At 39.6% G+C, this 27,556-nt stretch overlaps 1 protein-coding gene across 7 annotated transcripts in view; it reads right to left on the reverse strand.

Moving 5' to 3' along the window:
* Positions 1–27,556, reverse strand: part of tub (TUB bipartite transcription factor) — a 413,149-nt gene that overhangs the window by 85,335 nt on the left and 300,258 nt on the right. For all 7 annotated transcript variants that reach the window (XM_072592345.1, XM_072592346.1, XM_072592348.1 and 4 more), the window contains exons 2-3: positions 9,575–9,626; positions 6,146–6,308 (exon numbers count right to left, since the gene is read on the reverse strand). In XM_072592345.1, the coding sequence (XP_072448446.1) occupies positions 6,146–6,308; positions 9,575–9,626 (215 nt within the window). The remainder of the gene's footprint in view (positions 1–6,145; positions 6,309–9,574; positions 9,627–27,556) is intronic.

A 27,556-nucleotide genomic window follows, 5' to 3' on the forward strand; every position in this document is an offset into this window, starting at 1 on the left:
CAACTCTCTTCTTATAGCACAGAATGTTAATGGGTGATTTAATATCATACAGTCGCTACAGTTTGGAAGACGGCCATTTGGCCCATCCAATCTACACTGACCCTCCAAAGAGCATCCCACCCAGATCCAACCTTCTACCCTTGCGTTCCCTGTGGCCAATCCACATAACATGTATGTCCTTAGACTGTGGGAGGAAACTAGAGCACCTGGAGGAAACCCACGCAGATCCAGGGAGAATGTGCAAACTCCATGCAGACAGTCACTCGGGGGTGGAATTGAACCCGGGTCCCTGGCACTGTGAGGCAGCAGTGCTAACCACTGAGTCACTATGCTGCCCCAAATAATTGTGTTCATAAAGGGGTTTTACTATTGCATCGTAAGAAAAAGCTCTTGCCGCTTGCAAATGGGTCAGCAACCAGGAAAAAAAAACTAAGTTGTTAATTAGCAAAGGAACCAGAGAGATTAGCCTTTTTTGACCTTGTTAACTACTGTGATCTGCAAAGATCCTGAAAAGGTGGCAGGTTCAAATTCAATAGTAACTCTTAAAATGGAATGAAAATGCATACTTGTGAAGAAAAATGTTGCAGCGATATGAGGAAAGGGTGAGGGAATGGAACTAATTAGATCACTTGTTCAAAAAGCTGGCACAGGTCTGATACATTGCATGGCCTCCTTCTGTAGAATTATGTGAGGCAATTCCATTAGATCATTTCACACAGGGGTCTAACAGATAGTGAAGCATAAAGACTTTTGTTTCATAAAATGAATCTAGATTTAAATCAAGGTCCCACAGACAGAAATGATAATGTCTGAACCACTTCACAATGAATGTCAGCTTAACCAATTAAAACATTGTTAAAGCTGCAAAATTAATTCTTCTATATCAATTTGATGTTGGGGTCAAAAAATCAGCTTCAACCAGGACTACCATTTAGCTGAAAAATAATTCTGAGATAAATGAAGAATTGAAACTTGAATTATTTAAATTTATCAAAAAAGATAAGTAACTGAAGCGTTACTGAAGAGATGGGATGCGGAAATTGCATAATGTACTTTAAATCAGTTTTGATGTTGCAGCTAGGAAAGAAAACTTCTGCAAAATAGCATCTGATAAATAAGACTAAATTTGTCTTACACTGTAGTCTATGAGTAAGTAGTAATATTCATCAATGTATTGTTTACAAAGCTAAATGTGTTAAACCAGAAGGAATTGCACAGCATATTATTGAAAGACTGCTACAGTCAATATAAATAGAGAATAATGGTGAACCAAATCTGATTACAAACAATTTCATCAATGGGTTCCAATAATGTCGTTTCTTATGACAAAAAAAGTTCATGACAGTCTCTATTGTGAAATTGTCCTTTGCTGCTATTTTTATGATTCCTTTAACGATAGAGGAAAAAAATTATTATATTTTGGGCGAGTTTTTTTTATTGACCAACATGTCAGACTTCTCTTATAAATGTGTGTACTGGTTTTTAATCTGAAGCTTTAATGGTTGATATTAAAACTGTGAAATTACAGTACCATACTTCAGTAAAATCTGAATAGCTAGTAAACAAATGTTGGTTAACTGTAAGTGAGAGGTTGGATGTAATTGAGACATAGGCAGAAGTGGCTACTGCAAATGCTGGAGATTAGAGTCAAGATTAGAGTAGTGCTGGAAAAGCACAGCAGGTCAGGCAGCATCTGAGGAGTAGGAAAACCACTGCATAAATTGCATCATCCGCTGACATTTCCGCCACCTCCAAACAGACCCCACCACCAGGGATGTATTTCCCTCCTCACCCCTATCTACTTTCCGCAAAGATTGTTCCTCCGTGTCAGGTCCACATCCTGCAACAACCCACCCTCCTCTCTCAGCAGCTTCCCCTGCCACCACAGGAATTGCAAAACCTGCACCCACACCTCCCCCTTCATCTCCATCCAAGGCCCCAAAGGAGCCTTCCACATCCATCAAAGTTTCACCTGCACTTCCGCACAAGTCATTTATTGTATCCGTTGCTCCCGATGTGCTCTTCTCTACAATGGGGAGACTGGACGCCTTCTCGCATTGCGCTTCAGAGAACATCTCCGGGACACCCGCACAAATCAATACCACTGCCCCGTGGCCAAACATTTCAACTCCCCCTCCCACTCTGCCGAGGACATGGCTCCTCCACTGCCACTTGTTCACCACCCGACGCCTGGAGAAAGAATGCCTCATCTTCCATCTCAGGACCCTTCAACCCCATGGCATCAATGTGGACTTCACCAGTTTCCTCATTCCCCTCCCCCACCTTACCCCAGTTCCAACCTTCCAGCTCAGCACCATCCTCATGACCTGTCCCATCTGTCAATCTTCCTTCCCACCTATCCACTCCACCTTCCTCTTCAACCTATCACCCTCACACCCACCTCTATCCACCTATTGCGCTCTCAGCTACCTTCTCCCCACACCCAAGCCCCTCCCATTTATCTCTCCACCCCCCAAGGCTCCCAGCCTCATCCCTGATGAAGGACCTTTACTTGAAACATTGATTTTCCAGCTCCTTGGATGCTGCCTGACCTGCTGTGCTTTTCTAGCACCACCCTAATCTTGACTGTAATTGAAACATACCAAATCATTTGGGAAAAGAGATATCAAAATGTTAAACTTATTAATGGAATGCAAAACTTATAAAAAGAAAACTTCCCTTCTATTTACATTTCAAATGGCTCAATTCTGTTACTCAGTGGATGATGGGGAGATGATGGCAAATTAACAACACTTAGAAGTTTCTCTTCAAACCAGCCACCATCTTAACTTGGAAATATATCACTGTTCTGTTTCTCTCAGTGTGTTCTAATTCTGGAAAACCATTGCAAACACCACTATGTAATCACTTAATCATTCAGGCAGCAACAATGCAAAAAGGCAGATCACTATCACCTTTTTGAGAACAGTTTAAAGTTGGGCAACAATATTTCTGTGCACTTACATTGTGCTAAAGCCCCAACACAGCTCATTTACATTTACATTTACATTACATTTACATTACATTACAGTGTGGAAACAGGCCCTTCGGCCCAACAAGTCCACACCGACCCGCCGAAGCACAACCCACCCATACCCCTACATTTACCCCTTACCTAACACTACGGGCAATTTAGCGTGGCCAATTTACCTGACCTGCACATCTTTGGACTGTGGGAGGAAACCGGAGCACCCAGAGGAAACCCACGCCAACACGGGGAGAATGTGCAAACTCCACACAGTCAATCACCTGAGGCGGGAATTGAACCCAGGTCTCTGGCGCTGTGAGGCAGCAGTGCTAACCACTGTGCCACCGTGCCGCCCACAATGCCACTCCCAATTCTCTTCCCTTCCTGAGAAACGAGATGGTGCAAATTCTTGACATGTAAATTACAGCAGGTACCTGAAGCAGATACCTGACAGCTGGAACTTGCTGAGTGCTTGTCCCAGCCAACATCCAACTGCTTCTTCACATTAATGTGCCGGTATGTTCCATGACCATCATTCACCTTGAGCTTTCATCTATGCACACATCTCACCACATCATCAGGCCTGCTATCAAAATAACTTGAGCTCCACTTCAGCCCTTCAACACTTGGAGCTCAGGGACACCTAGATCTTGTATTGCATTGATTGCTTTGCACTCAGGAATAGGTATGCATCTCATGTATTCATGCAAGATGCATCTTATGGCTATCAGCTTTCTTTCTAAGTAATCACTTGCATTCCACTTATTTGGAGGCTGCCAGTTTCTCTCCACTTCACAATGCTTTCTCACTGATTCAGTACCGCCTTAAGGGTTACAAACCTCTGTTTGCGTCACATTGCTTTCTTAGCACACAGAATCTTTAGTCCTCAATTACAGGCTGTCAGCCTCCATCACTTGCAGAGAGAGAGGCAGGCAGCCTGTCAGATTGGGAACATAGAACAATACAGGAGCTGTATGGCACCATGCTACATCAATGTTACAATTGCAGCATGTGTCAGCTGTTCACACAGCAAGCACACCTATAGGTACTTCAACTGAATTGCCATGTATGAAAAACAAAGGAAAGCAGTGGTTAGTGTGATCAAGAGAGATTACAATCAGTCAAGAGCAAGGACCTATTCCATTCAGGGGCTGACTACAGTCGGTCAGGTCCTTGGTCCTGTTAGGATGCAGGGATTCACATCTTTGCAGTCCAGGGAATAGAGTACAGTTCTGCAGGTTAAGTGCAACCAGTCTGGGGCTATGGGTAGGTGAGTTGGGATACTGTGGAGACATCAGTGTAGGGGAGAGGACCTACCTTTCCTGCAATTTGACAAAGGGAGGGATTGGATTTGATGGGAGTGAATAGACATACAGTTAATGGAGCAGAAAAGTTTGTGAGAATAGGAAATGCAGAAAGCAGGAAAAGTTGTAATTTGGGAGGATGAAATGGGTAAGAGTGTTGAGTGGACATGATGCATGTAATATTAAAACTTTGCGCCTGTGAGGTTTGGTGAGATTAGAGTTCAGTGCAGAGACAGAGTGAGTGAAGGGTAACAGAGAGATGTGACATTTACTGTGCTGGAGCAAAGAAGATCACTGACCTTCCTACAACCTGCTTCATCTGAGACACAGCACTGGCCCGAGCTGCAGTTTGAGTTCAGGCTGCCTTGTCTTCTGGCATGGTCTATTGTGGCAGCTAGCAAGATAAAGGACAGCCTTCCTCTCCACTACCCAATCCACCAAAACCTTCAACTCCCTATCTATGGGCTTTCCATTCCTCTGAACCATGCCTCATCATAGCATCATAGGATTCCTACAGTGTGGAAGCAGGCCATTTGGCCCACCCAGACTGACCCCATCCCTGTAACCCCGCATTTTCCCATGGCCAATCCACCTAGCCTGCACGTCTCTGGACTATGGGAAGAAACAGGAGCACCTGGAGGAAACCCATGCAGACGCGGGGAGTATGTGCAAACTCAACATACACAGTCACCCCAGAGTGGAACGAACCCTAGGTCTCTAATTACACGAGGCAGCAGTGTTAACCACTGAGCCACCATGGCGCCCATTAGTGAGAATAGTCAAGCACTTCAGTGCAAAGAGCAGTTTCTAGTTTACAGCATCTAAAGTGGAGTGCAGCGGGACTTTAAATATGGATGAAAACCAGAAGGTCTCAGAAATAGTGAGCATTTCCTCCTCTCCAGACACATTATTCCTCAGGAAAGATGCTCAAGAGGCTAGTTGTATAATTAATCAGGAAGATTATGTGAATCCCACTCAAGAAAAATCCTTTAACTAAAAATGGGAAAATTCCACACACTGTGTATAATTTAATGTTGGACAATTTTATTTCATAAAGATTTGCATTTATACTACCACTTTTCAAAACGTTTTACATACTATAAATACTTGAAATGCAGAGACAGTGTTAGTTACAACGACACAATAATATAGCAAGGGATCTTACCATTCATAGAAAGCGTGTTTAGGGTGGTGGGTGTTTTGTACAGAAGTGTGCCTGTTTATTTTCAAGAAAGCATTTATCATTAATTTATGTCTGCTGTCTTGTGCCAATTTAAATACTGTGGTTTCCAGGAAATGAAAGCTTTTCTTGTGTGTTGTAGCTTTAGGTTTAATGGAGTGGTGATGATTATTAAGGTTATTGATGTATTCCTCTCATGCTATTTCTGTGCAAGTTCAAATTCCCCAAATATTAACAGAAATACAGAAGGTATTGGTACAAATTGACGACATCATATCATGGCAGAGTAAGTGAGACCGAAAAAGAAACCTCAAAGGACAAAATGTAATTTCAAAAATCAAAAAAATAGTCCTTGAGAAAACTCAAGAGGAACCCTCAAAATAAGATAGTCTTCGAACCCTGCTTAACGTAAGTGTGGTTTAATTTCTGTTCTATAACAATGAAGTAGTCTCCAATATTGGATAACCAATCATGTATGGATTGCTGTCACACAATGAACTTTACCATATAGTTATGATGATTGAAAGTCATTCTTTAATCTAAAAGAATTTAAATACCTTATAATTCAAATTGGGCAATGTTAATAACCCGTTATTTAGTGCTAAAGTGGATTTAGTGCTAAAGTGGATTTAGTGCTAAAGATTAAGTTATCAAATTATTTAAAATAAGGACACATAAACAGCATTGACTTACCATGGTAAATGGTACTGCTGTTACTGTTAAGGTAAGATTCAACCAGAGGGGCCTGCTCTTCTGATTGCTTCATTCGCCGAGTCCGTGATCGGCTGTCAACATTTGACTGGACCATCAGGGGCTCCTGCCGTTTCTTCTTTTGCTTCTGTTCCAGTAAAGCGCGCTGCAGGAAATAAATGTCTGTTAATCATTTAATAAGCTCATATAACCATTTCAATTTGTCAGAGGTTTGAATGAACTTTAGACTTGTTCAACCTACAACGTAACTTCCAACCTAGAGTAATGATTTGTTTGCATTTGGGCTTTGAGGCTTTTATTAGCATAAATCTACAATGATACCCTTTTTGTTCATTCATAGAATGTGGGCTCACTGGCTAGGCCACCCTGGGTAAGGTGGTGGTAAGCTTGATACACCATAGTCCAGGTAGTGTAGGTACATCGTCAATGCTATTTGAGATGGTGTTCCAGGAATGTGACCCAGTTACAGTGAAAAAGTCAGATTGGTAAGTGCTTTGGAGGGAAATTTGCCATGTTCCCATCATGGTGCTCCCATGTATCTGCTATATGTGTCCTTCTAGATGACAGGAGCAAATTACTGCAGATATTAGAATCTGTATTGAAAACAAAAAGTGCTGGAGATCATAGTGAGTCAAGCAGCATCCACGGAGAAAAAGCAAGCTGAGTTTCGAATCTAGATAGCTCTTCATTAGAGCTGAAATGAAGTGTTGAGGGGGCAGAACACCTCTGGTCAGTACACAAGCGTGACCCTAACCTTCTTGTAGCTAGTCATTTTAACACAGCATCCTATTCGCATGCCCACTTGTCTAGCCTCAGCATGCTATAACGCTCCTGCAAATCACAGGGAAAACTGGAGGAGCAACATCTCGTCTTCAAACTAGGCACTTTACAGCCTTGTGGACTCTATATTGAGTTCAACACCTTCAGATTGTGAACCCATTCCTTCCCTTTGTTTTAGCTTTATCTGTTACATTCTCTGTCACCATGTCCTCTTTCCCTTTCCCCCACTCCAGTGGGACTGTCCGTTCTTTCCAATCTGGCAGTTCAAGACACCATTGTATTGCCATTCACACATTCCAATCACTTAATCTGAGACCCTCAACATCCTTCTCCCCCAGCATTCCAAATTTCCCACTCTCCACCCCCAAATTATTGCATAAATGCTGCCCCCTCTACACTTCACTTCAGCTCTGATGTAGAGTCATCTGAACTCAAAACGTTAGCTTGTTTTCTCTGCATGGATGCTACCTGACCTGCTGTGATCTCTCCAGCCTTTTTTTTTGTTTTCTGTCCTTCTAGATGGTAGTGGTTGTGGATGTGGAAAGATCTGCCTTAGAAGCTTTGGTAAATATCTGCAGGGTTCTGTTTTTTTATTAGTGAGCACATTTTATTCCTGATGAAGGGCTTTTGCCTAAAACGTCAATTTTACGGCTCCTTGGATGCTGCCTTAACTGCAGTGCTCTTCCAGCACCACTAATCCAGAATCTGGTTTCCAGCATCTGCTTTCATTGTTTTTACCTACGTTATAGAAAATAACTTAGTGTTCGTTTAATGAATGTAGTAATGTCACGATTTGCAGGCTCCCCTCACTTTAATATTTAGTATAGTGTGAAGAAACGCCTTAGGCCTCAGAATGTGGGAACAGATGATGAATATTTTAATTAAGAGTTAATTCAGTTTGAAGGGATTGTATAAGTATCGGGAACTAGTAATCAATGCGAGTTTTACAGAGTGTAGCTACCTGAAATAAAATCGAGAGAGTGGTGCTGGAAAAGCACAGCAGGTCAGGCAGCATCCGAGCAGCAGGCAAATTGACGTTTTGGGCATAAGCCCTTCAACAGGAATGATGAAGGGCTTATGCCCGAAATGTTGATTCTCCTGCTTCTTAGATGCTGCTGTGCTTTTCCAGCACCACACTCTCGACACTGATCTCCAGCATCTGCAGTCCTCACTTTCTCCTACCTGCAATAAAGTTCTCACTAAATGTGTGGACTTGAATTCTGTTTAAATACAGTTATCTTTTTAAGTATAATATTGGTAGCAAAGAATGGTTGAGTCAAAGTGTAAAGTTGCATTAAAATTATGGTCACCCAACCCCTGTTTACTGAAAATGAGCCTTATGACCAGTGGAAGAATTGAATCACAATGTCGGCTGAGTTACTTCTCCACCAACCAGGAAGCACTTTTGTTATCATACAGAAGCAAGATAAGCAATACAAATTATTTTTCTGGAATTGGAGCCTGATAATTTGAACATGGACAAAGGTTTGGATAGTTTGTTAACTTTCATGGATAAAATTTATCAAAAAGTTGATCTACTTTCAACTTATGGTCAGATTTTGATAAATTTGGAAAGATGAGGATAGAACTATGGAGGTATACAGGGTAGAATTTAATATGTTGTACGTATGACTGCAAAGTAGCAACTATGGGAAGTTGTCTAGCTTTGATGGGGGTCAAATTTGCAGAAAACCCCACAGTACTAGAACAAAGGTCAGAAACAGTGCTTTCCAGCAGCATTCAAACAACAATCTGACAGAAAATAGAAGCCACAGTGTTTAAAACTTGGCAAGACCAGCAGGAAATGAGAACTTTAGCAAATAAAATTGAGGAGAGGAATGTAATTGATTACTTTGAGATGAGAAAGAAAATATTTACAATAAGCAACTGAATCCCAGAAACGCTCGCGGCTGTAAATTGATGGGCTTTTTCCATTCATTCACAGGATTTAGGCAGTACTGGCTAGGCCAGCACTTATTCCCATCCCCCATTGTCCAGAGGGCATTTAAGAGTCAACTATATCGCAGTGGATCTGGAGTCACATGGAGGTCAGATGAAGTAAGTTGGCAGTTTCCTTCCCTAAAGGACATTAGTGAACCAAATGGATGTTTTCATCAATTGACAATAATTTCATAGCCAGAATTTTTTTATTGAATTCACAATTCCACAATCTGCTATGGCAGGATTCTAATTCAGGTCCCTAAACATTACCTTGATCTTTGGATTAATATTTGAGCAATAATGCTATTAGTCATTGCCTCATTTATTTCTAGGATGATTCAAAGTGCCACTATGCCATTAAATGTCCAAGTGATAAATTGTTTACAAAGAAACATGAAATGGAAGATTTGGAAAAAATAGATGGAGAGGCAGATCAAAGAGAGACCAACGTATTGGCCACAGGAATTCTGTGAATGTATTGCTTTCAAGTTTGATTTACTGGGCAGTAGATACACTGTAGTGTATGAAACAGACTGACTAAAATGTCACCAAAGAATTCCCAAAGAATTTATATTCTCTAATTGTATTTGATTATTTAGCCAAACATTGACTGATTCAAACAATATATTTTGGCAATGTCTTTAGACAGGGAAACAAAGTTACTCTATGTGTAACACTTAAATCCCTTACCTGTCTGTCAAGCTTCTGTTGTCTCAGGTTACTGCCCTCGTCATCCAGAACACTGAGAGGGAAAACAAGTACAAGTAATCAATATATGCATGTTAGAATTTGACATCATAGATTCTTCAAGCCCAGACATAAAATGTCAATAAAATAATAAACTTATGCAGCACAGAAGGAGGCCCTTCAGCCCATCATAATCTACCCTGAACGTTTTAAGTCTCACTGTCCTGCTCTTTTCCTGTACTCCTGTAATCTTTAATTTCTACTTGGAGAAATTTAATATCTAATTGGAGAACTTTCAAAGAACTTTAAATATTATTTCATTTATTAATTTATGTTGTTGACAGCCAACTAGCAAGGTAGTTTCTTCCTTTTGTAAGAATGTTGCATTTTCTTGAACTTTTGGATTCCTTGATGTTAACAACAATATGCAGTTTGTTGGACTGTGTAAATGGAATAAGCCATTTCTCCTAAGTGACTTTTCTCAGTAAATTTTGGAAGCTGGATGGCTGGTTAAAAGATGCCAAATTGCTTTATCACGCTAGAAAAGCAATATACTCTGAGAACCCCTGTCTCTGATGACTCAGGTATTACCGGTGCCCTCTGGAGAATACATCGCATATTTAAAGAGATAAAAGTTAAGTCAAGCAGCAGAACCTTTTAATGTTCCTTATTGAAGTTGGCAGCTCAAACGCAATGACAGGCTGATGATAAAATTCCAGATACACTGCCTACAATTTTTCGACTGTAAACACCAATGTACTAAGAAACTACAGGCAACATAACTACGTCTGCAACAACTTCAGTTGTCAAACTTCAAAGTAAAGGAAGTAATTCTATGATAACGGACCTCCACCATTCTTGAGTAAAGTTTCAACATCCAAACTTTGTACTTATCCTACATTTGTGTCAGGCATTTTATCATAAAGATCTCAGATTAGTTTCAATTGTGGGCATTTCCCATTAATTCATGTAGAAAAGTATGAACCTGTCAAATTTTCTTTCTATTTTCAATGCCCCTGAGTAAGGTTACCATATTGCTTAAGTAAAAGAATTGGAGGCATACATTTTAGCTTTAACTTAAAATAATTATCTACATCTGGAAAAAAATAATATCCCCTGTTAAATTAAAGGGAGGCATAGAAACTGCTTTTGATTCTTACAAGACCTTGTGTTCACCTGTGGTTAGTGAGACATCTTGGACACTAAAGCATTGCCTTTAGCACTTTAAAAAGGAATCATGGACTGTGATTAAGGTCTGATCCCAGAAAATGTTTTCTTTGCAATGAGTGACCTCTGAATAATGACATGTCACTCTCTTAATATCTTTGATACAATTTTGACATCTGCAATGTCTGAATTTATGGTGATTAAGTCTTTATCCTTACAAAGAAATAAAGGTCACGTTTTATGGAAAGTTTGCCTCGACAAGTGAGGAAGCCTTATCATAACATTGTTCGGTTGAAATGTGAAGCTGAATTTACATCAGCCATTTCCAGGAACCTCAAATCGATTCTGTGGCTATCAGGCAACTTAAGTGCCTGATGTCAGGGTTCCTGTTCTTTAAGGGTGCAAATCCCTCCTCCTTGAGCTCCCAGGAAAATGGAGGGCTCCAGCGATTTAGTCACACCAATGGCCACTTCTGGGATCCCTGGTAGTGATGTCACCTCACTGTCTTAAAGGTATTTTTTGCCTTTCTGAAATGAGTGCAATAATAAATCACTACTTGTTGTTATTACATTTCTATGTTCCTTTAGTTCTGAAGGTCCTAGATCTGAAACATTAATTTTGTGTCTCTCTCCACAGATGCTGCCTGACCTGTAAAGTTTCTCTAGCATTTTGTGTTTTACTTTCAGATTTCCAGTAGTCAGCATTTACACTATTTTCCTTTGTTCTTGATTAAGCTTTTAGTCACGTGTCCTCATATTTTATGTGGCTCAGTATCAAATTTACCTGGATGCCATTACTTTTGGACATTGTGCCAAAATAAAGATGCAACATAAATATGGGCTGTTATTGGCATATTATGCTTCTTCTCATTTGGAGAGCACCACCTGCTCTTGGTTCTGGAGCAATAAAAAATATTTTATGTTGTACTCAATGTTGGACCAAACTGGGAGTTCCCATCTGGTATGGGTGGACAGCGTTGCTATGAGAATGTATTTCATTGTCAGAAGGGATTACAAATTTGCAACTACTGAATGAATGGGCTCTACTTTATGCTTGTCTTAATATCAAAAAGTTAAAAATTCCTTTAATATTCCATTTCAAATTTCAAACTTCTGATTTTATTTTATTATTGTCACATGTACCAAGATACAGTGAAACGTATAGTTTTGTGTGCTATCCAGACAGATCATACCTTACATAAGTACATCAGGGTAACAGAACAAAATGCAGAATATAATGCTACAACTGCAGAGAAGGTGCAGAGATGCACAAACAAACAGAATCAATACAATGACCAGGTTATGAATAGTCATCTCGGTAGTCCAGTGTTCACAGAGGTAATAATATAAGGCATATATATATATATATATATATATATTGTTGAAAAATGCTATCCCAATTTTACTATATTCAATTCCCTTTGCAAACACCACACATTGCCTCAATATCAGTCAGAAAACCCCTCCTAAAGTCTCTTCATGATGCATTAGTAAAAGTTGGTCAGGACCTATCCTGGTTAGTTCCACTTCTGATTTTTTTATGCATCTACTGCTATATCAGAATAAGAACGCAACAACATCACAAATTAGATTTCTGTCTGGGGTTTTACAACATACAAGGAGACATTCTCAGATTATAGTCCAAACTGAAATTCGGCCTTTTACACTGTCAATAAAAAACAAGCAGTCAGCAACAGAATGTGATAAACATATCATTGTATCACACAGGAAAATGAGAGCTTTTTTTTGCTTCTTCTTTAGAGAAATTACAATGTTTTTCTTCGCTACTATGAAGCAAAGTTTTAAAAAAATGAAATTCCCCTATCCAACCATGAGCAAAGGGCTTTTGAGTCTCACCAGAGTTGTGTCTTTGTTCCATTGCATAGTCTTCTTAGAACTCATTTCCAGAATGGAGTTCTTCAGTTAAACACAAGTACAATTATCAAAGACACTGCACTCGCTATAACTGAATAGGGGTTCTCACTTTATAATAAGTAAGGAAGCTAGAAACAGTTAGCCATGTGGAAGAAGATCAAATCAATCTATTTTGATTTGAATGCAGATTCATTAGTTTTGTTTGATTAACACCTTGGCAATATTAAAGCTGTACCACAAACAGCTTTAATAATCTTGATTTAAAAGTGATGGCAACAGGTATATTTACGTATTGCTGTCCATGGTGAAATAAATATGAAGCATTGACCAATCTTCTGTAAATTCTTACTCTCTCCTTGTCAAGCAGTTATCTGAGGGGGCTTACCCACTCCTTTCCTGCCTTCTTGTAACTGACCAAAACTTAAAACTACATGTACATATTCTGCAAGCAATTCTTAATTCAGTGCATTTGGGCTCTAATGATGTAATCGGAGCCTGAGTTGTTACTTAATGCAAGGGTTGAATGGGAGAGCAGCAATGACTTCCCTGTTAGACTATATTTTCCAGTTGCTGTACCAAAAACTAGAATAACACAGGCAAGCATCTTCATTTGCCTTATTTAGGTTCCTTTGAGGATCAAGAGCAGGGGCAGTAAATAGGCCACACAAGGCAACTTTGGCTCCTACTCTGTCTTGCTCAAGGATTCTCCCTTCACAGTTACACCTATTAATTTACATTGGTGCTGAGTAATATTGTTTTGTGCCCGTTACCCTTTCAAATGGCCTTAACCACATGAGCTGCTGTTTTGTTTTATATGTTGTGTAGCTGCACTGCAAAGGCGTCTTTCACATTGCCTTTATTCCTGATGAAGGGCTTTTGCCCGAAACATCGATTTCCCTGCTCGTTGGATGCTGCCTGAACTGCTGTGCTCTTCCAGCACCACTAATCCAGTATTTGGTTTTTAGCATCTGGCTTCAACCAGATGCTGAAAACACCAGTAGTTTACTTTGGTGGTCAAAATTATTTATTAAACCTACCATTCCTGTGCTATAAATTGAAGGATTAACTTCATTAATAACTTCCCAAGGATTCAGTGTCAAAACAATCATTGCCATTCTCGACCCATGGTATAGATACGTCAACTAATTAACAGGTTCTCATGTCAAAATTTTATACAAATGTCAAATGAAAACCTGTTAACAGCAAGTTATTTATGATAGTATTTAGAGATAGATAATATCCCTATCTATTAATGAGACCTGAATGCAATTATTGCTGACAAATGCTTTATAGTATTTATCTTCGCTGCTATGCGAATCTAATGCCTCTCCTTCGTATGTAATGATAATTTGCTGTACAACACATTGCCGTCATGTCAGAGTTACTGAGGTGTGAAGAACAAATTAATTTACTATTTTTCTTCCACAGTATATTTTGAATGTAGAGTTATAGAGTCATAGAGATGTACAGCATGGAAGCAGACCATTTGGTCCAATTCGTCCATGCTGACCAGATATCCCAACCCAATCTAGTCCCACCTGCCAAACCCTTCCTATTCATATACCCATCCAGATGCCTTTTAAATGTTGCAATTGTAGTAGCCTCCACCAATTCTTTTGGCAGCTCATTCCACACACGCACCACGCTCTGCGTGAAAAAGTTGCCCCTTAGGTCTCTTTTATATCTTTCCCCTCTCACCCTAAACCTATGCCCTCTGGCTCTGGACTCACCAACCCCAGGGAAAAGACCTTGTCTATTTATCCTATCCAGGCCCCTCATGATTTTATAAACCTCTGTAAGGTCACCCCTCAGCTTTCGATGCTCCAGGGAAAACAGCCCCAGCCTGTTCAGCCTCTCCCGATAGCTCAAATCCTCCAACCCTGGCAACATCCTTGTAAATCTTTTCGGAGTCCTTTCAAGTTTCACAACATCCTCCCTATAGGAAGGAGACCGGAGTTGCACGCAAAATTCCAAAAGTGGCCTCACCAATGTCATGTACAGCCGCAACATGACCTCCCAACTCCTGCACTCAATACTCTGACCAATAAAGAAAAGCATACCAAACACCACCTTCACTATCCTATCTACCTGCGACTCTACTTTCAAGGAGCTATGAAACTGCACTCCAAGGTCTCTTTGTTCAGCAACACTCCCTAGGACCTTACCATTAAGTTATCAGTCATTCCATATTGTTGCAATATGTTGCAACTTTCTGTTAAAAGTTATTGTGACAAGTACCCTATTGTGAACTTTACCACTCATAGCTTTCATTAGAAACAAGCTATTGCGTTTTAAAGGTATCCATAAATTAAGTAATTGTTTTAGTCTACTCTTTTGATGTCAATGTAAATGGCTTGAAATGCGAAAGGAGTTATCACTTATTTGAAGGTTTTTATGCTGTATGTTTTTACTGTTAAAATAGATTAATATGGATATATGAAGAAGGAATAAGATTATGCCATTCATCCCTTTGAGCCTGGTCTAGTGTTCTCCACCATGGCTGATCTGCTTTTAATTTCAACTCTGCATCCCTGACACTCTTTCATCCCATTGGCAATCAAGAATCTATCTACTTCTGCCTTAAAAATATTGAAAGATTCTGTCAAATTCCAAAGACTCTCAACTCTCTAAGAGAAAAAAAATTCCTTCATCTTTGTCTTAATTGGACAACTCCTTACTTTTAAACTATGACCTCCAATTCTAGATTCTCCCATAAGTGGAAATATGTTTTCCACATCCACCAGGTCAAGATCTTGCTAGTTTCATTTGAGTAATCTCTGAGTCTTCCAAACTCCAGAGGTTAGCCTTTCCTCATAAAGCAATCAGCTGATTCCATGCATTAGTCTAGTAAACATCTGCTTAACTGATTCCAATGCATGTTTCCTCTGTTTATAAATTTGTTGTTAATTTTACACACAGTGTAAATCTGTCATCACTGATGTTAATGGAAAACATATAGCCTGGGGCTCTAAACATGATTCTTTTGCACAATTCGGAATTATATTTAGGCGTCTTGCAAGGATAGACATATTGAATTGTAGCTGTACTGTTAGAATATAGCCCTCACTTCACATGGGCTAACTGACCTGTGAAAGATCAGGAGTCAACCACTCAGTCCATGAAACCTGTTCCACCATTCAATGAGATAATGGCTGATCTGTCTGACTCCTCCTTGCCTCACTCTCCCACACCCTCCACTCACGATACCCCGCCTCACTGTCCCCTCACAGATACCCTGCCTCACTCTCCCCTCACAGATACCCTGCCTAACTTTCCCAGTTACAGCTACCTTCCCAAACACTCTCATTCATGGCTCCTTTTGTTTGCTTCCTCCCACTTACTGCCCTTATGAGGCCTTATGAGCATTCCCCAAATTTTGGGAAAGAAATTTGCCAAAGCATTTGGTCTCAAATTTTGCATGGGTATGTTAACCTTGATTCTCAGTAAATTTAGAGATGTATGCATTTTCACTTATGTGTTCTAAAATCCAAGATATTAATTTCTCTTAAGTTTATTGAACTAATCGATTAATTTCTTTGAACACAAAGCTAACATCTAAACTCAATCCATAATCCTGCTGTCAACACTACAACATCCTGCTTACTATTCAATTCTGGACTTTGCAAAACGTAACAACATGGAATTGTGGCATCAGTTGATGATTTAATGCACTTCTCATTTTCTAATAGCCCTAGGAAGGAAACAGCAGACACAATGAAAACCATTTTAAGTCTAATTAATTTTTGCTTCATTCCTTTAGACATCAAATATAAGTGAATGAAATAGCACAATCACATTGCCAGCTGCTGTTCCAAGTCAATCTGAATACTGTGATCCTATAACTGAGGCTATTAGTAAAGAGAAGTGTCCTTTTCTGCACCATCTCTATGGCATTTACCATCAGTATTATTCAGCTTGAGACTTTGGGTACAATCCTCCTGGGACTATGGAGATGATGTGGAGCTGGACCAAAAACAGAACTGGAAACAAACAATCAGGCCAACTCAGTTCCCACTTCTGACTGGCCTCCTGTTAACAGGCTGGTGGAGCTATTGAAGTAACAACCTCTATGTCTCAGTGACAGAGGTGCCAGGAAGAAATTCCACCAAGTTCAATTCCAGAGCCCCTCCATGACAATGTCCAATGAGCCTAGCAGTAAGCATGCAGGGCACCTGAGATCATCTCTACTTTGGAACCCCCTTGCCATCACCTTTTTGTCACAGTAAAACCCACCTCTCTGGTCATCACGTGCTGCATGGATACTGATTGGATCTACTGACCCTGGAACCTAGCTACTGTCCTGAATTGGATGGAACCTTCAGCGGAAGCTTCATATTTAGACTCCTCCACAACAAACACATCCTCTGGTTCTTCCATGATTACCTCCATGGTTACTTCCAGGTTCAAGACATGGGCTTCATCCTGACATGAGGATTGCTACCCAATCAGAAAAGTTCAGCTGCATATATTCTATCTTAACAAATATAACTTTATAATATTATTCACGTGTTAGATAAAAGTAAGTTTTTATAATTTATAATGGGATGGAAAAATATTTATTTTGAATGTGACTTTTATGTTAGTTCAATTAACATGCACAAAAACATGTTATTTCATTTTCACTTCATAACAATCTAAACTCTCCATTGTTACATTTGGATCTGTTGCGGAATAAATCTAGGGAAGTCAAACATTTACAATCCAAATGTAATCCCATCCTCTGCTTGGTCATACTGAGCTTGTTAAAGCTGCAAAGCTGAATTTAATCATTTCTTCTCAATGATGGATGTTGTCATTAACATAAAGATCAATGCTATCAACATGACTAAAATAGGTTTAATGACTGATGTCTTTTTACTGCTTCTGGACTTAGCATAATTTACCTTTTGAAGGTGGAATACTAACTACGTGTTCTGATGAAATGGACAATTTCACTCTATAATATGACTGGCCTTCAGAAGGAAGATAAAGTTCAAAATGTTCTAATTCAACATGATTTTTTTTAAACAGAGCAAGTTCCCTTTTCTTTAGGCCACCTTATGATATGGATATTATTTCAGGTTTGCTCCAAGAATGTTGATTGAATGATAATCCATGTTTAGTTTATGGCTTTTGACCTTGTCCCGATTAGAAATTGAATAGAAATTGCCCAAACCCATTTCACATAGAGTTGGATTTTACCCTCCTGCTCCACTGGGACCCTGCCCACTCCTCCACTCTACCGATTTTGTATCATGGACCTTTTATACAAGGGGCATTGTCAGGTAGCCCACTTGTCAGTGAGTCAGTTCAGGCTTTTATGAATACCCACTTAGTAGCCTTCATGCACCACCACCTTCAGGAATTAACTGGTGAAGAGAGAGGTCCACACCACTCACCCAGCCCAGCAAACTTGCTGGCACGGGTTGGTAATGTGAAGGGAGAAACCTTCGAGAACCCCAGTCAGCGTAACCAGCCACCCCCTCCCACTCTCAGTTTTCTTCCCACACTCACTTTTCAAACCCCAGCACCCTCAGGTGTGATTCCAAAACACCTGACCGTGTTCCAGTTCACTGCTAAATATGTCCTCAAGCCTAGACTGAAGTACTTGCAATGGCCACCACTCCTAATCCTCTCTGAGGTGAGGACTTTCCTGCTTATAAGGAGCTGAAATCCTACCCGATTCACTTAATGGCAAGTCAGCCATTTAATTGATGCAGCCATCCTGAAGATTGGCATGATGTCCCATGTTTTATTAGATGAAGACTTGGGGACTATAGTGCCCTGTAAAATCCAGCCTTCTGAATCCTAACCTAAAATATTTGTTGACCTGATTAAACTCCAGCTTACCTGCAGTTTATGAATCAGCTGATATATTCAGTGCACAACTTCAAAGCAATTTTCATTGTGCAATGGTATATGAAATAGAATACATGAAGTGAGAAATACTTCTAACTTACTTATATAAGTTCTCTTGACAATTCAAATTTAATTACTTTTCAAAAACAATTCTCTTGAATTTCCACTAAATGGTTACAATTAAATAAGGTTGATTACCCATAAATTACTTTTTCAATACATGTCAGAGCTTAACATTTTTAAGCAGTAACATTAATTATTATTTTTGTCCACTTAAGTTTGTTTAGTCTAAAAATAATTTCCTAAGATCCTAAAGGGTGTTTCTCCCATAATTTTAAATGACTAAATATTTTAGGATTTTTTTCAATCATCACTGTATATCTGAATTCATAATTTAACATGCAGATTAGAAAACTGATTTGACATTAAGCATTGATCTCGTAATGGAACAGACAGATGTACCAGGCACAAATGAGAGTGTTAAAATGTTTCTAATGTGTTCTGGATTTCAGCCATTTTGACAGGTTGGCAGAGATTTTTAACAGTCATGTTCAGGCACTCATCTCACCGAGTTGGACTAACGCCGAAAAACGGATTCACTTTCACTGTGAACTATACCAACTGAATCCTTAGAAAGTTATTATAATACAGTGGATAACTCACCATTGATTAGAAGTGTCAGGTATTAGATTGTGGGATTTATGACAGCTCAAAATAATGCAGTTGAAACTATTGTACCATCCCCTTTAGATGGAATATTTTGGGTCAGCAATCAATTACACTGGCATGAACCCCATTTCTATTTTTTTTAAAAAGAGTATTCACTGCATTACTCATACCCCGACAAAATCTGCCCAGCTCTCTATCAGTTTGTACCCAGCCACACTCAGATTGGCAGTAACAGCCAAAGATGAAACTTCCAATGATTCCCCCTCTCATCAACAACAAAAATGACAAAAAAAAGTGACAGAATCATATTGTTGCAGAGGAGGCCATTCAGTCCATCATTCCCCATCTGTCTGAACTTTTTATCGTAGTACCAATTTCCTGGAGCTTCCCTGGAACCCAATAACACATATAACATATTATTCCTATTTAAATAATTATTCAACCCCTTTTGAATGACTCAACTGAACCCACCTCCACCACACTTATAGGTAGTGCATTCTATAACCCTAAATCTGTGCAGTGTGAAAAAGTTTTCTCTTTAAAACTGTACCCTTTGGTTCTCAATCCTTTCAAAGCGGGAACAATTTCTCCCTATCCACTCTGCCCCATAATGATTTAAAAAACTTCTCTCTAACCTCCTCTTAGCCTCTCCTCGATTGATATAATGATTGATAAACCGATATACCTATGGAAGACTTTGAGATTTCCCTTTATGTTAGCTGCCAATCATTTTTCATTATCCCTCGTTACCTCTTATTATTTCTTTTGTCATATCCTTTCCGAACCTTCTGTACAAATATACATATAACAAAGATTCTGCAGCTTGTGTTGACTTCCTCTTGCAAGAAGTCTCAGGATTACCTAACAATAAATATGGGATACAGTGAGAATATTTCATTTTATAGGGAAGAGCATGTAGGAGTGAGACCCATGCCCACCTCCCCAACGACCCCCCCCCCCCCCCCCCAACCAGGGACAAAGACTCACGAGACAAGCAGGATTCAGACATGTGGCAGTTTTTATTCTTATTCAAGCAGTCACCGGATCATGCAGGTAGAGGGCCATAGACTCCTCCCAAATGTAGCCTCAACATGAGGACCAGTTATCCTCTTAATCTTCACTTCAAATTGTAAGAGAGGTCAATGATGCTCTGATTTTCACGGTGAGATTCAGTATTTTTATACATTTTGTGTTACAATAATCACATACAATGTGGCCACTGCGTCCTTCCCCTTATTCTAAATATCTAATCCTGTGAAACACTTAATCAATGAGGGACACTCCTGTGGACAGCCCTCAGATTGCCATGATCTCATGATGTTTCGCATACATGGGCGGCACGGTGGCACAGTGGTTAGCACTGCTGCGTCACAGCACCAGAGACCCGGGTTCAATTCCCGCCTCAGGTGACTGACTGTGTGGAGTTTGCACGTTCTCCAGTTTGCACGTTATCCCCGTGTCTGTGTGGGTTTCCTCTGGGTGCTCCAGTTTCCTCCCACAGTCCAAAGATGTGCAGCTCAGGTGAATTGGTCATGCTAAATTGCCCGTAGTGTTAGGTAAGGGGTAAATGTAGGGGTATGGGTGGGTGGCGGGTCGGTGTGGACTTGTTAGGCCAAAGTGCCTGTTTCCACACTGTAATGTAATCTAATCTAACATCGCAATCACGAGGCCTTAGGAATCTTCTAATGCATCCTATTAATTCACATTCCAAAATTACTGGCTATACTCCTGTGGACATCTCCCGGACTTTCTTATTTCTTAGGACCACTTGAATTCTATTGTCCATTGTGTTCATTTACTATTGCTACCAAATTCTGTACACTTCTTACGTTTCCCCACCATCTTAATTATAAAAGATACAAAAGATAGTTGGTTCTTACAACTGCTATAAGATTTATAATGTTAATTACATTATAAATTTAGTCATATGTAAAGTTTTATAGCTACCCCTACTGTTAGCACTCTTTAGCTAATGAGTTGTGAGCAAATTGTTTCTTACACAAGACATTCCTGCAGTGATAAAGAAAAAGTTTCTCCAGATTAATTAACTTTCACATCAACGTTTGAATGTTTTCCGCCAATGCTTTTTAATGATTCGTGTGTTTCTATATAAGTGTATCTATAATTATGTTGAAATCTATCTCTGTGATTATCTGAAGAACCTTTAACTTGAACCTATTTCGGATTATTGTGAATAAATTTAAAGAAACGGCTAATCACTGCAAACTAACTTTAGATGTTGTTTTTACAGCTTCATTATGAGCTAGGTTAACTGTTTTCTGAACTGAGATTTATTGTCCTTACTCTGACTGATTCTTTTTACCTAATGGGACAGCATCCTTTCATTAATGAGGCTAGAGTCAGTCACCGACATAATTCAATGAACTTGTCTGATCTTTAGATTTTTACTAGCTACAATCCCATTAATTTATCTGTGTTTATATTTGTAGGAGTTTACCTTCTTCTTCAGTGATTGTCACAAATCGTCAAACTGCCCATCCTAGGACAAAGTTTTTTCAAACTGTCTCTGGTTGTTTTTTTATGCAGGACCCCATTTTCAACTTGAAATAGTCCCTGTTCCAAGATAATTTACGTTTCGGGCATAAGCCCTTCTTCAGGAATCCCGAAACGTCGATTCTCCTGCTCTTTGGATGCTGCCTGACCTGCTGCGCTTTTCCAGCAACACATTTTTCAGCTCTGATCTCCAGCATCTGCAGTCCTCACTTTCTCCTGTTCAAAGATACCATTGCATCTTAAATGCTACAGAATGTTTTTAATTCTGTTTAATCACTAATTAATTTTGGTCAATGTATTACAGGAAGGATGTGGAAGCTTTGGAAAGGGTTCAGAGGAGGCTTACTAGGATGTTGCTTGGTATAGAGGGAACGTCTTATGAGGAAAGGCTGAGGGACTTGAGGCTGTTTTCATTAGAGAGAAGAAGGTTGAGAGGTGACTAAATTGAGACATATAAGATAATCAGAGGGTTAGAGTAGGATGGACAGTGAGAGTCATTTTCCTCAGATGGTAACGGCTAGCACGAGGGGACATAGCTTTAAATTGAGGGGTGATAGATATTGGACAGATGTCAAAGGTAGTTTCTTTACTCAGAGAGTATTAGGGGCGTGGAACAGCCTGCCTGCAACAGTAGTAGACTCGTCAGCTTTAAGGGCATTTAAATGGTCATTGAATAGTCATATGGATGAAATGGAATAGTGGAGGTTAGATGGGCTTCAAATTGGTTTCACAGGTTAGCACATCATCAAGGGCCAAAGGGCCTGTAATGCGCTGTAATGTTCTATGTTCTACTTGTCAGCTATTTTGTGTCTAAATGCTGGAACAGGCTTTTAATTCTGTTTATCCCCTTGTTGGCCATTTTCTGTCGCTCAAATATGGGCGGCCCTAACTGAGCATAATATGAAGTGTCACCAAGAAACTGAAAATTAGAAGGTGCATCTTTTGCCAAGAGACAGAATGATGGAGAGGTGTTGGAAATACACTCCTGAGCTTAGGGCTTAGCTAGCTGAAAGCACAACATCCAATGGTTGTAAGAAAAAAAATCAAAGTTGTGTAAGAGCCCTGAAATGGAAAATCTTCAAGTAATTTCGAAGGTTGTAGGACTGAAGGGAGGTTCAAGACATATGTGGAACAACATTTCTCAGACTCTGTTTGCTACTTTCCACTGACAACATAGATGACTATGCAAGCAAAATGTTTCTCACTGAGAGATCAGTGATCTGAAAAAATGCTGATTTAATTTCTTGCAGGGATATGGCTAACAACCTGGAAGACGCTGAAAAAGCAGGGGCCTGTAAAGTCTGGTTTTTACCAATTGGTATTTGGTGGGAACATCCTGATAATTGTATACTTCAAGTGTCAGCTTGGCTCAATTGGCAACACTTCATCAAAAGTTAAAGGATATGATGGACTTTAGTGTATAATCCAGGTTAACATTTAAATCGAGTCCTAAGGGTACATTGTCAGAGCTGCCATTTTTGAATAAAAAGCTAGAGTGAGCTTTCTATTTGTTCAGGTTGATCCAGAAAAAAATGTGCCATTTTCATACAAGGACAGTGAAGTAATCCTTAATAGCCTTTCAGAAAGTAGTGGTAAGTTGTCTTCTTCAGACTCTGCAGACCATGTGGTGGAGTTAACATTCATATGAAAACAACAAACAGCAGTGTTCTTTGCAAAATGAATGAATAGATTAAAGTTTTTAAAAAATTGCACCTTTGGCTTCAGTTACAGTTGTATAATTACAGACAGGAGTAAGAGAAATACCACTGTAGCTTCATTTTAGATATGAGGACATATGAATACACTCTGGAACACCTTAAACCAGGACTTATTTGATGCAATTCTACAGCAGAACAACACATCTATTCCTGCATTACTTAGGAAATCTCATTCACAGAGCCTGATAATGCATTCCAAGCACATTGGCTCCTCTGGCACTCTGCAAAGGTGAAAAATACACTAAACTTTTTCTATAATTCTAAATAAATGTATGATCTGGCTTTAGCATGACCGTGACAAGGAGTTGGATTTTGGAAACCAATACTTATTGCTCGTTGCTCAATGTCACTGTGCAAATGAAAAGGGAAACAAATAGCAGCAACACCATCTTCTCTAATTTACGTTTTGAAATCTGAAGCACTGGCATCCTCTCTTTCAAAAGAACTACACCACAAACCATTAAAAAATCCTTGAAAATGTAGGCTAGCTGATGCTTTTATGTATGATGAGAAGTTTTTCGATAAAGCAGACTAATAAAATTGAAGAAAATGCTATTTTAATTGAGAAATTATTTTGGTTGCATTATTCAAAATGTTAGACTGATCATGTTCAGTATTTAACTAACGGTGTCCTTTACTTGAGACCACTTTAATAATTTTGCTAATTATCCAATTATTTAGGCAGATGTCTCTTCTAGCTTTTGGTTGTAGTAGTGTTCTGCAGCATTGTTACTGGTCAGGCAAAATATGTAATATTCAGCTAGCTACAGAAATTTGGGACACTTTATCCAGGGTGTATTACAACACCCCTATAACCATGAACCCCTAAAATTTGAAGCATGTTAAAAGTGACTCAGGTAACAGCTGGAATTTCATAAAACTGCACTTCTCATTTTTCTCTTGGGTAGCTAGAGACAATGGGTGTAATCCAATAACAGCCTGTTTTCAAGTCTTTGTGGCCTTCTCTTCACGATTGAGCTGTGAATTACTGCAAAATAGAACAATTTTGTCAATTGACAGATCAGCAGGGGAAATGTGCATGCTTCCATTGATCAATTGCACCCCTACAGATTAAAATCATTTTCATTTCATGAAAAGGGTGGCACTAGTCAAAGGTGTGTCATCAATAATGTTCTGCAGTTTGGATAATCCAACCAGATGTTCTCTTGTGTTGCTGCCTGTTCTTCATGTTGAAGTTGATGAGTTGAGTGGCCTGGGCAACCAAGACAGATTTCACTTGTACAACAGTGTTATGCACTGCTGTTTGGGATATCAGCTATTACCCTTAATAAGTAGTTAAAGGCTGCAGTTGCATTGCTTGTCCCACCAAACCTTTCACTGATGGTGTTGTATATTGGACTTATGCAAGACTGTGCAAGATTCAATGATTCTTTCCTTGGGGAATTTTAATTTCCACATGCAGATTTAATTTAACTTTGCCATGTACAATTCTGGACCTGCTAACATGGATAGCTGGGAAAGGACAAAACTTCATTGGTATCTTAAGCTGCAAATGCACTTATTTGCCATATGTCATGTTATCCTTCTCGATGTGAACATTCAATCAGAAAGAAATGATGAAGAAGATATATATTACTTAGTTCAAGACAGCATCAATTATTTATTTCCTTTGGAAATGATGTAATGATTGATGGAATTTATAAAAACACTGATTTAAAATGGCAAGACACCTACCATCCTCTGAGCAAATCCCCTTATGACCCCTCCAATCCTACAGATAAACTTAAGTAGGTTTTCCCTGATAATTGACCTTGCTGGGGGAAGCAGGTCTTCATTGTGTACTCTATCTAAGCCCCATTACTTTGACAACCTCAATTAAGTCACTCCTCAGCCTCCTTTGTTGCAAGGAAAATAAACCTTGCCTATCCCTCAAAGCTGCGATTTCCAAGCTGTGGAAATATTTCTGTAAACTTCCACTGTACTCCCTCAGCAGGAATGATATAATTACTCTAATGTGGTTGCCAGAACTGTGCAGGAAACTCCAAACATGGCCTAAGCAGTGCCTTCCGTAATTCTAGCATTCAATCCTTACTTTTGTACTTAAAACCCCAATAAAGGAAAGCATCCCATATGCTATCTTTACCAGTTTATCTATCTGTCTTGCTATCTTCAGGCACTTGTGGACATGCATTCCAAGGTCTCTTGATTCCTTTCCCACACTCAGTGCTTTCCCATTTACTGTGTATTCCGTGAAGATGTTTGTGCTCCCCAAATGCATTACATCAGACTTCTCTCGAGTGTTTCCACTTTTCTGCCCGCTTGGCCTGACCATTGATATCATCCTGGACTTGACAGCCATCCTCTTCAATATCAACAACCCGTGCAATACTTATGTCATGCCCAAATTTCTTAATCATGCCTCCTGCAGTTGCATTCTTCAGGGGCTGATAAAATGATCCTCTTTCTCCATAGCACTGCTGGCAATGATTGCTGGAGTTCAATTATCTTAGCCCCAGAACACCTCTACAAGGATTCCCTCAGACAATGCCTTAGGTGGCCACATTTTCAGAGTGGGCCAGAGGCTAGGAATCCTGCAGTAAGTAACTCACCTGCTGTTGCCCCAGTGCTTGTTAACCATCTACAATGCACAGCTCAGGTATGTGGGGCAATGCTCTCTACTTGCTTGGATGAGTGCAGCTCCAACAGCACTCACAAAACGTGACACCATCCAGGACAAAGCAGTCTGTTTGATTGACACCACAGCCACCAACTTCAAAATTCACTCCCTTCGCAATCAATACACAGTGGCAACAGTGTGTACCATCTACCAGAGGCACTGCAATAACTCACCAAAGTGACTTCATTAGCACCTTCCAAACCCGCAATCTCTACCACCTGGAAAGATAATGGTAGCAGATGCCTTGCAACCTGCACCTGCAAGTTCCTCTCCAAGTCGCATAACACCACTGCTTAGAATTATGTTGCTGTTCCTTCATTGTCACAGGACTAAAGCCCTCGAGCTCCATTCCTAACAGCATGTGGATATCCTGGCACTCTTAGGACTGCAGTGATTTAAGAAGTCAGCTCATCACCTTCCTTTACAGGGCAATTGGGAAAAATCAATAAATATTACCCATGCCACATCCTACAAAAGAATATGATTATGATCCCTGGATTTCATTAATCATATTTTATTTGGGCCTTAAAGGAGCCTTGTAATCCACACACAGGTCTGAGTGTCACAGGATGGAAGGATCTGGCTCTCAAGGCCAGCAGTGCTTTAGGCAAAAAGGATCGTGTTATCAGTTCCTAAAGAATTGCAACCATGGTAAATGAATAATTTCCACCATCGCATTGTGTATTTGAAATTATAATTTATTTATATTGACAGGGTGCATTGGAGAGAGCTTCATTTCTGAACTATATCTGACCTGAAATCGAATGACAAAACTGGATGAGTGTTTCACTCTGCAGCATTGATCAACAACTTCCATTTTACGTCACTCTTAATATCATAAAATGATACGCCCCCATCTTCAGAGATGAGCAATAATAAGCATTAAGATGTAGCATTGATATAGGACAATAAATATAATTGAAATATCTGATAGGAAACTAGAAATGCCAGAAATACATGGTAATTCAATTAGCATAGAGAGAAAACATTGGTTCAACTGACTTAACACAACTAAGCTGACTAAAATATAATGAACCCCACTAAAAGGACAGATATAGGAAAGAGATGTTAGTAAGTTAGAAATCTAGAGGGGCTGCCAGGGCATTAGTCCTAAGGCACTCTTTGGGCATAACAAGAGTCAAACTAGGAATTTAACTGTTAGCAATTGTAACATAACTTTCAACACGAGTGATTAGGTTATGACATCAGTTGTTTAAGCCAATGATTATGAAACTATCAGATATAATAATTAACTATAAGCAACTCAGGAGTTAAAAGAGAATGAAATAAGAAAAGAATCTGTACATGACTGGTCACCAATGAAACTACCCTTGAAACTCATGAATTACAAAAGTTACAGCAATGTTTGCAGCTTCCCCACCATGAGGATGCAAAGACAAAGACAAATAGCAGACAGATCACTTCAGTCAGGTATGAATGAATGGAGGAATTCATTATAGGCAGGATTTTGAGTTGAGACTTTTGATGGCAATGGGAGTCTCAATCCCCCACTGTGATGGAATCAATCACTGGGCAGGAAGTTTTCCTGAAGTGACAATTGGAGGCC

The sequence above is a fragment of the Chiloscyllium punctatum genome, chromosome 22 (assembly GCF_047496795.1).
Source record: "Chiloscyllium punctatum isolate Juve2018m chromosome 22, sChiPun1.3, whole genome shotgun sequence".
Classification (NCBI taxonomy): domain Eukaryota; kingdom Metazoa; phylum Chordata; class Chondrichthyes; order Orectolobiformes; family Hemiscylliidae; genus Chiloscyllium; species Chiloscyllium punctatum.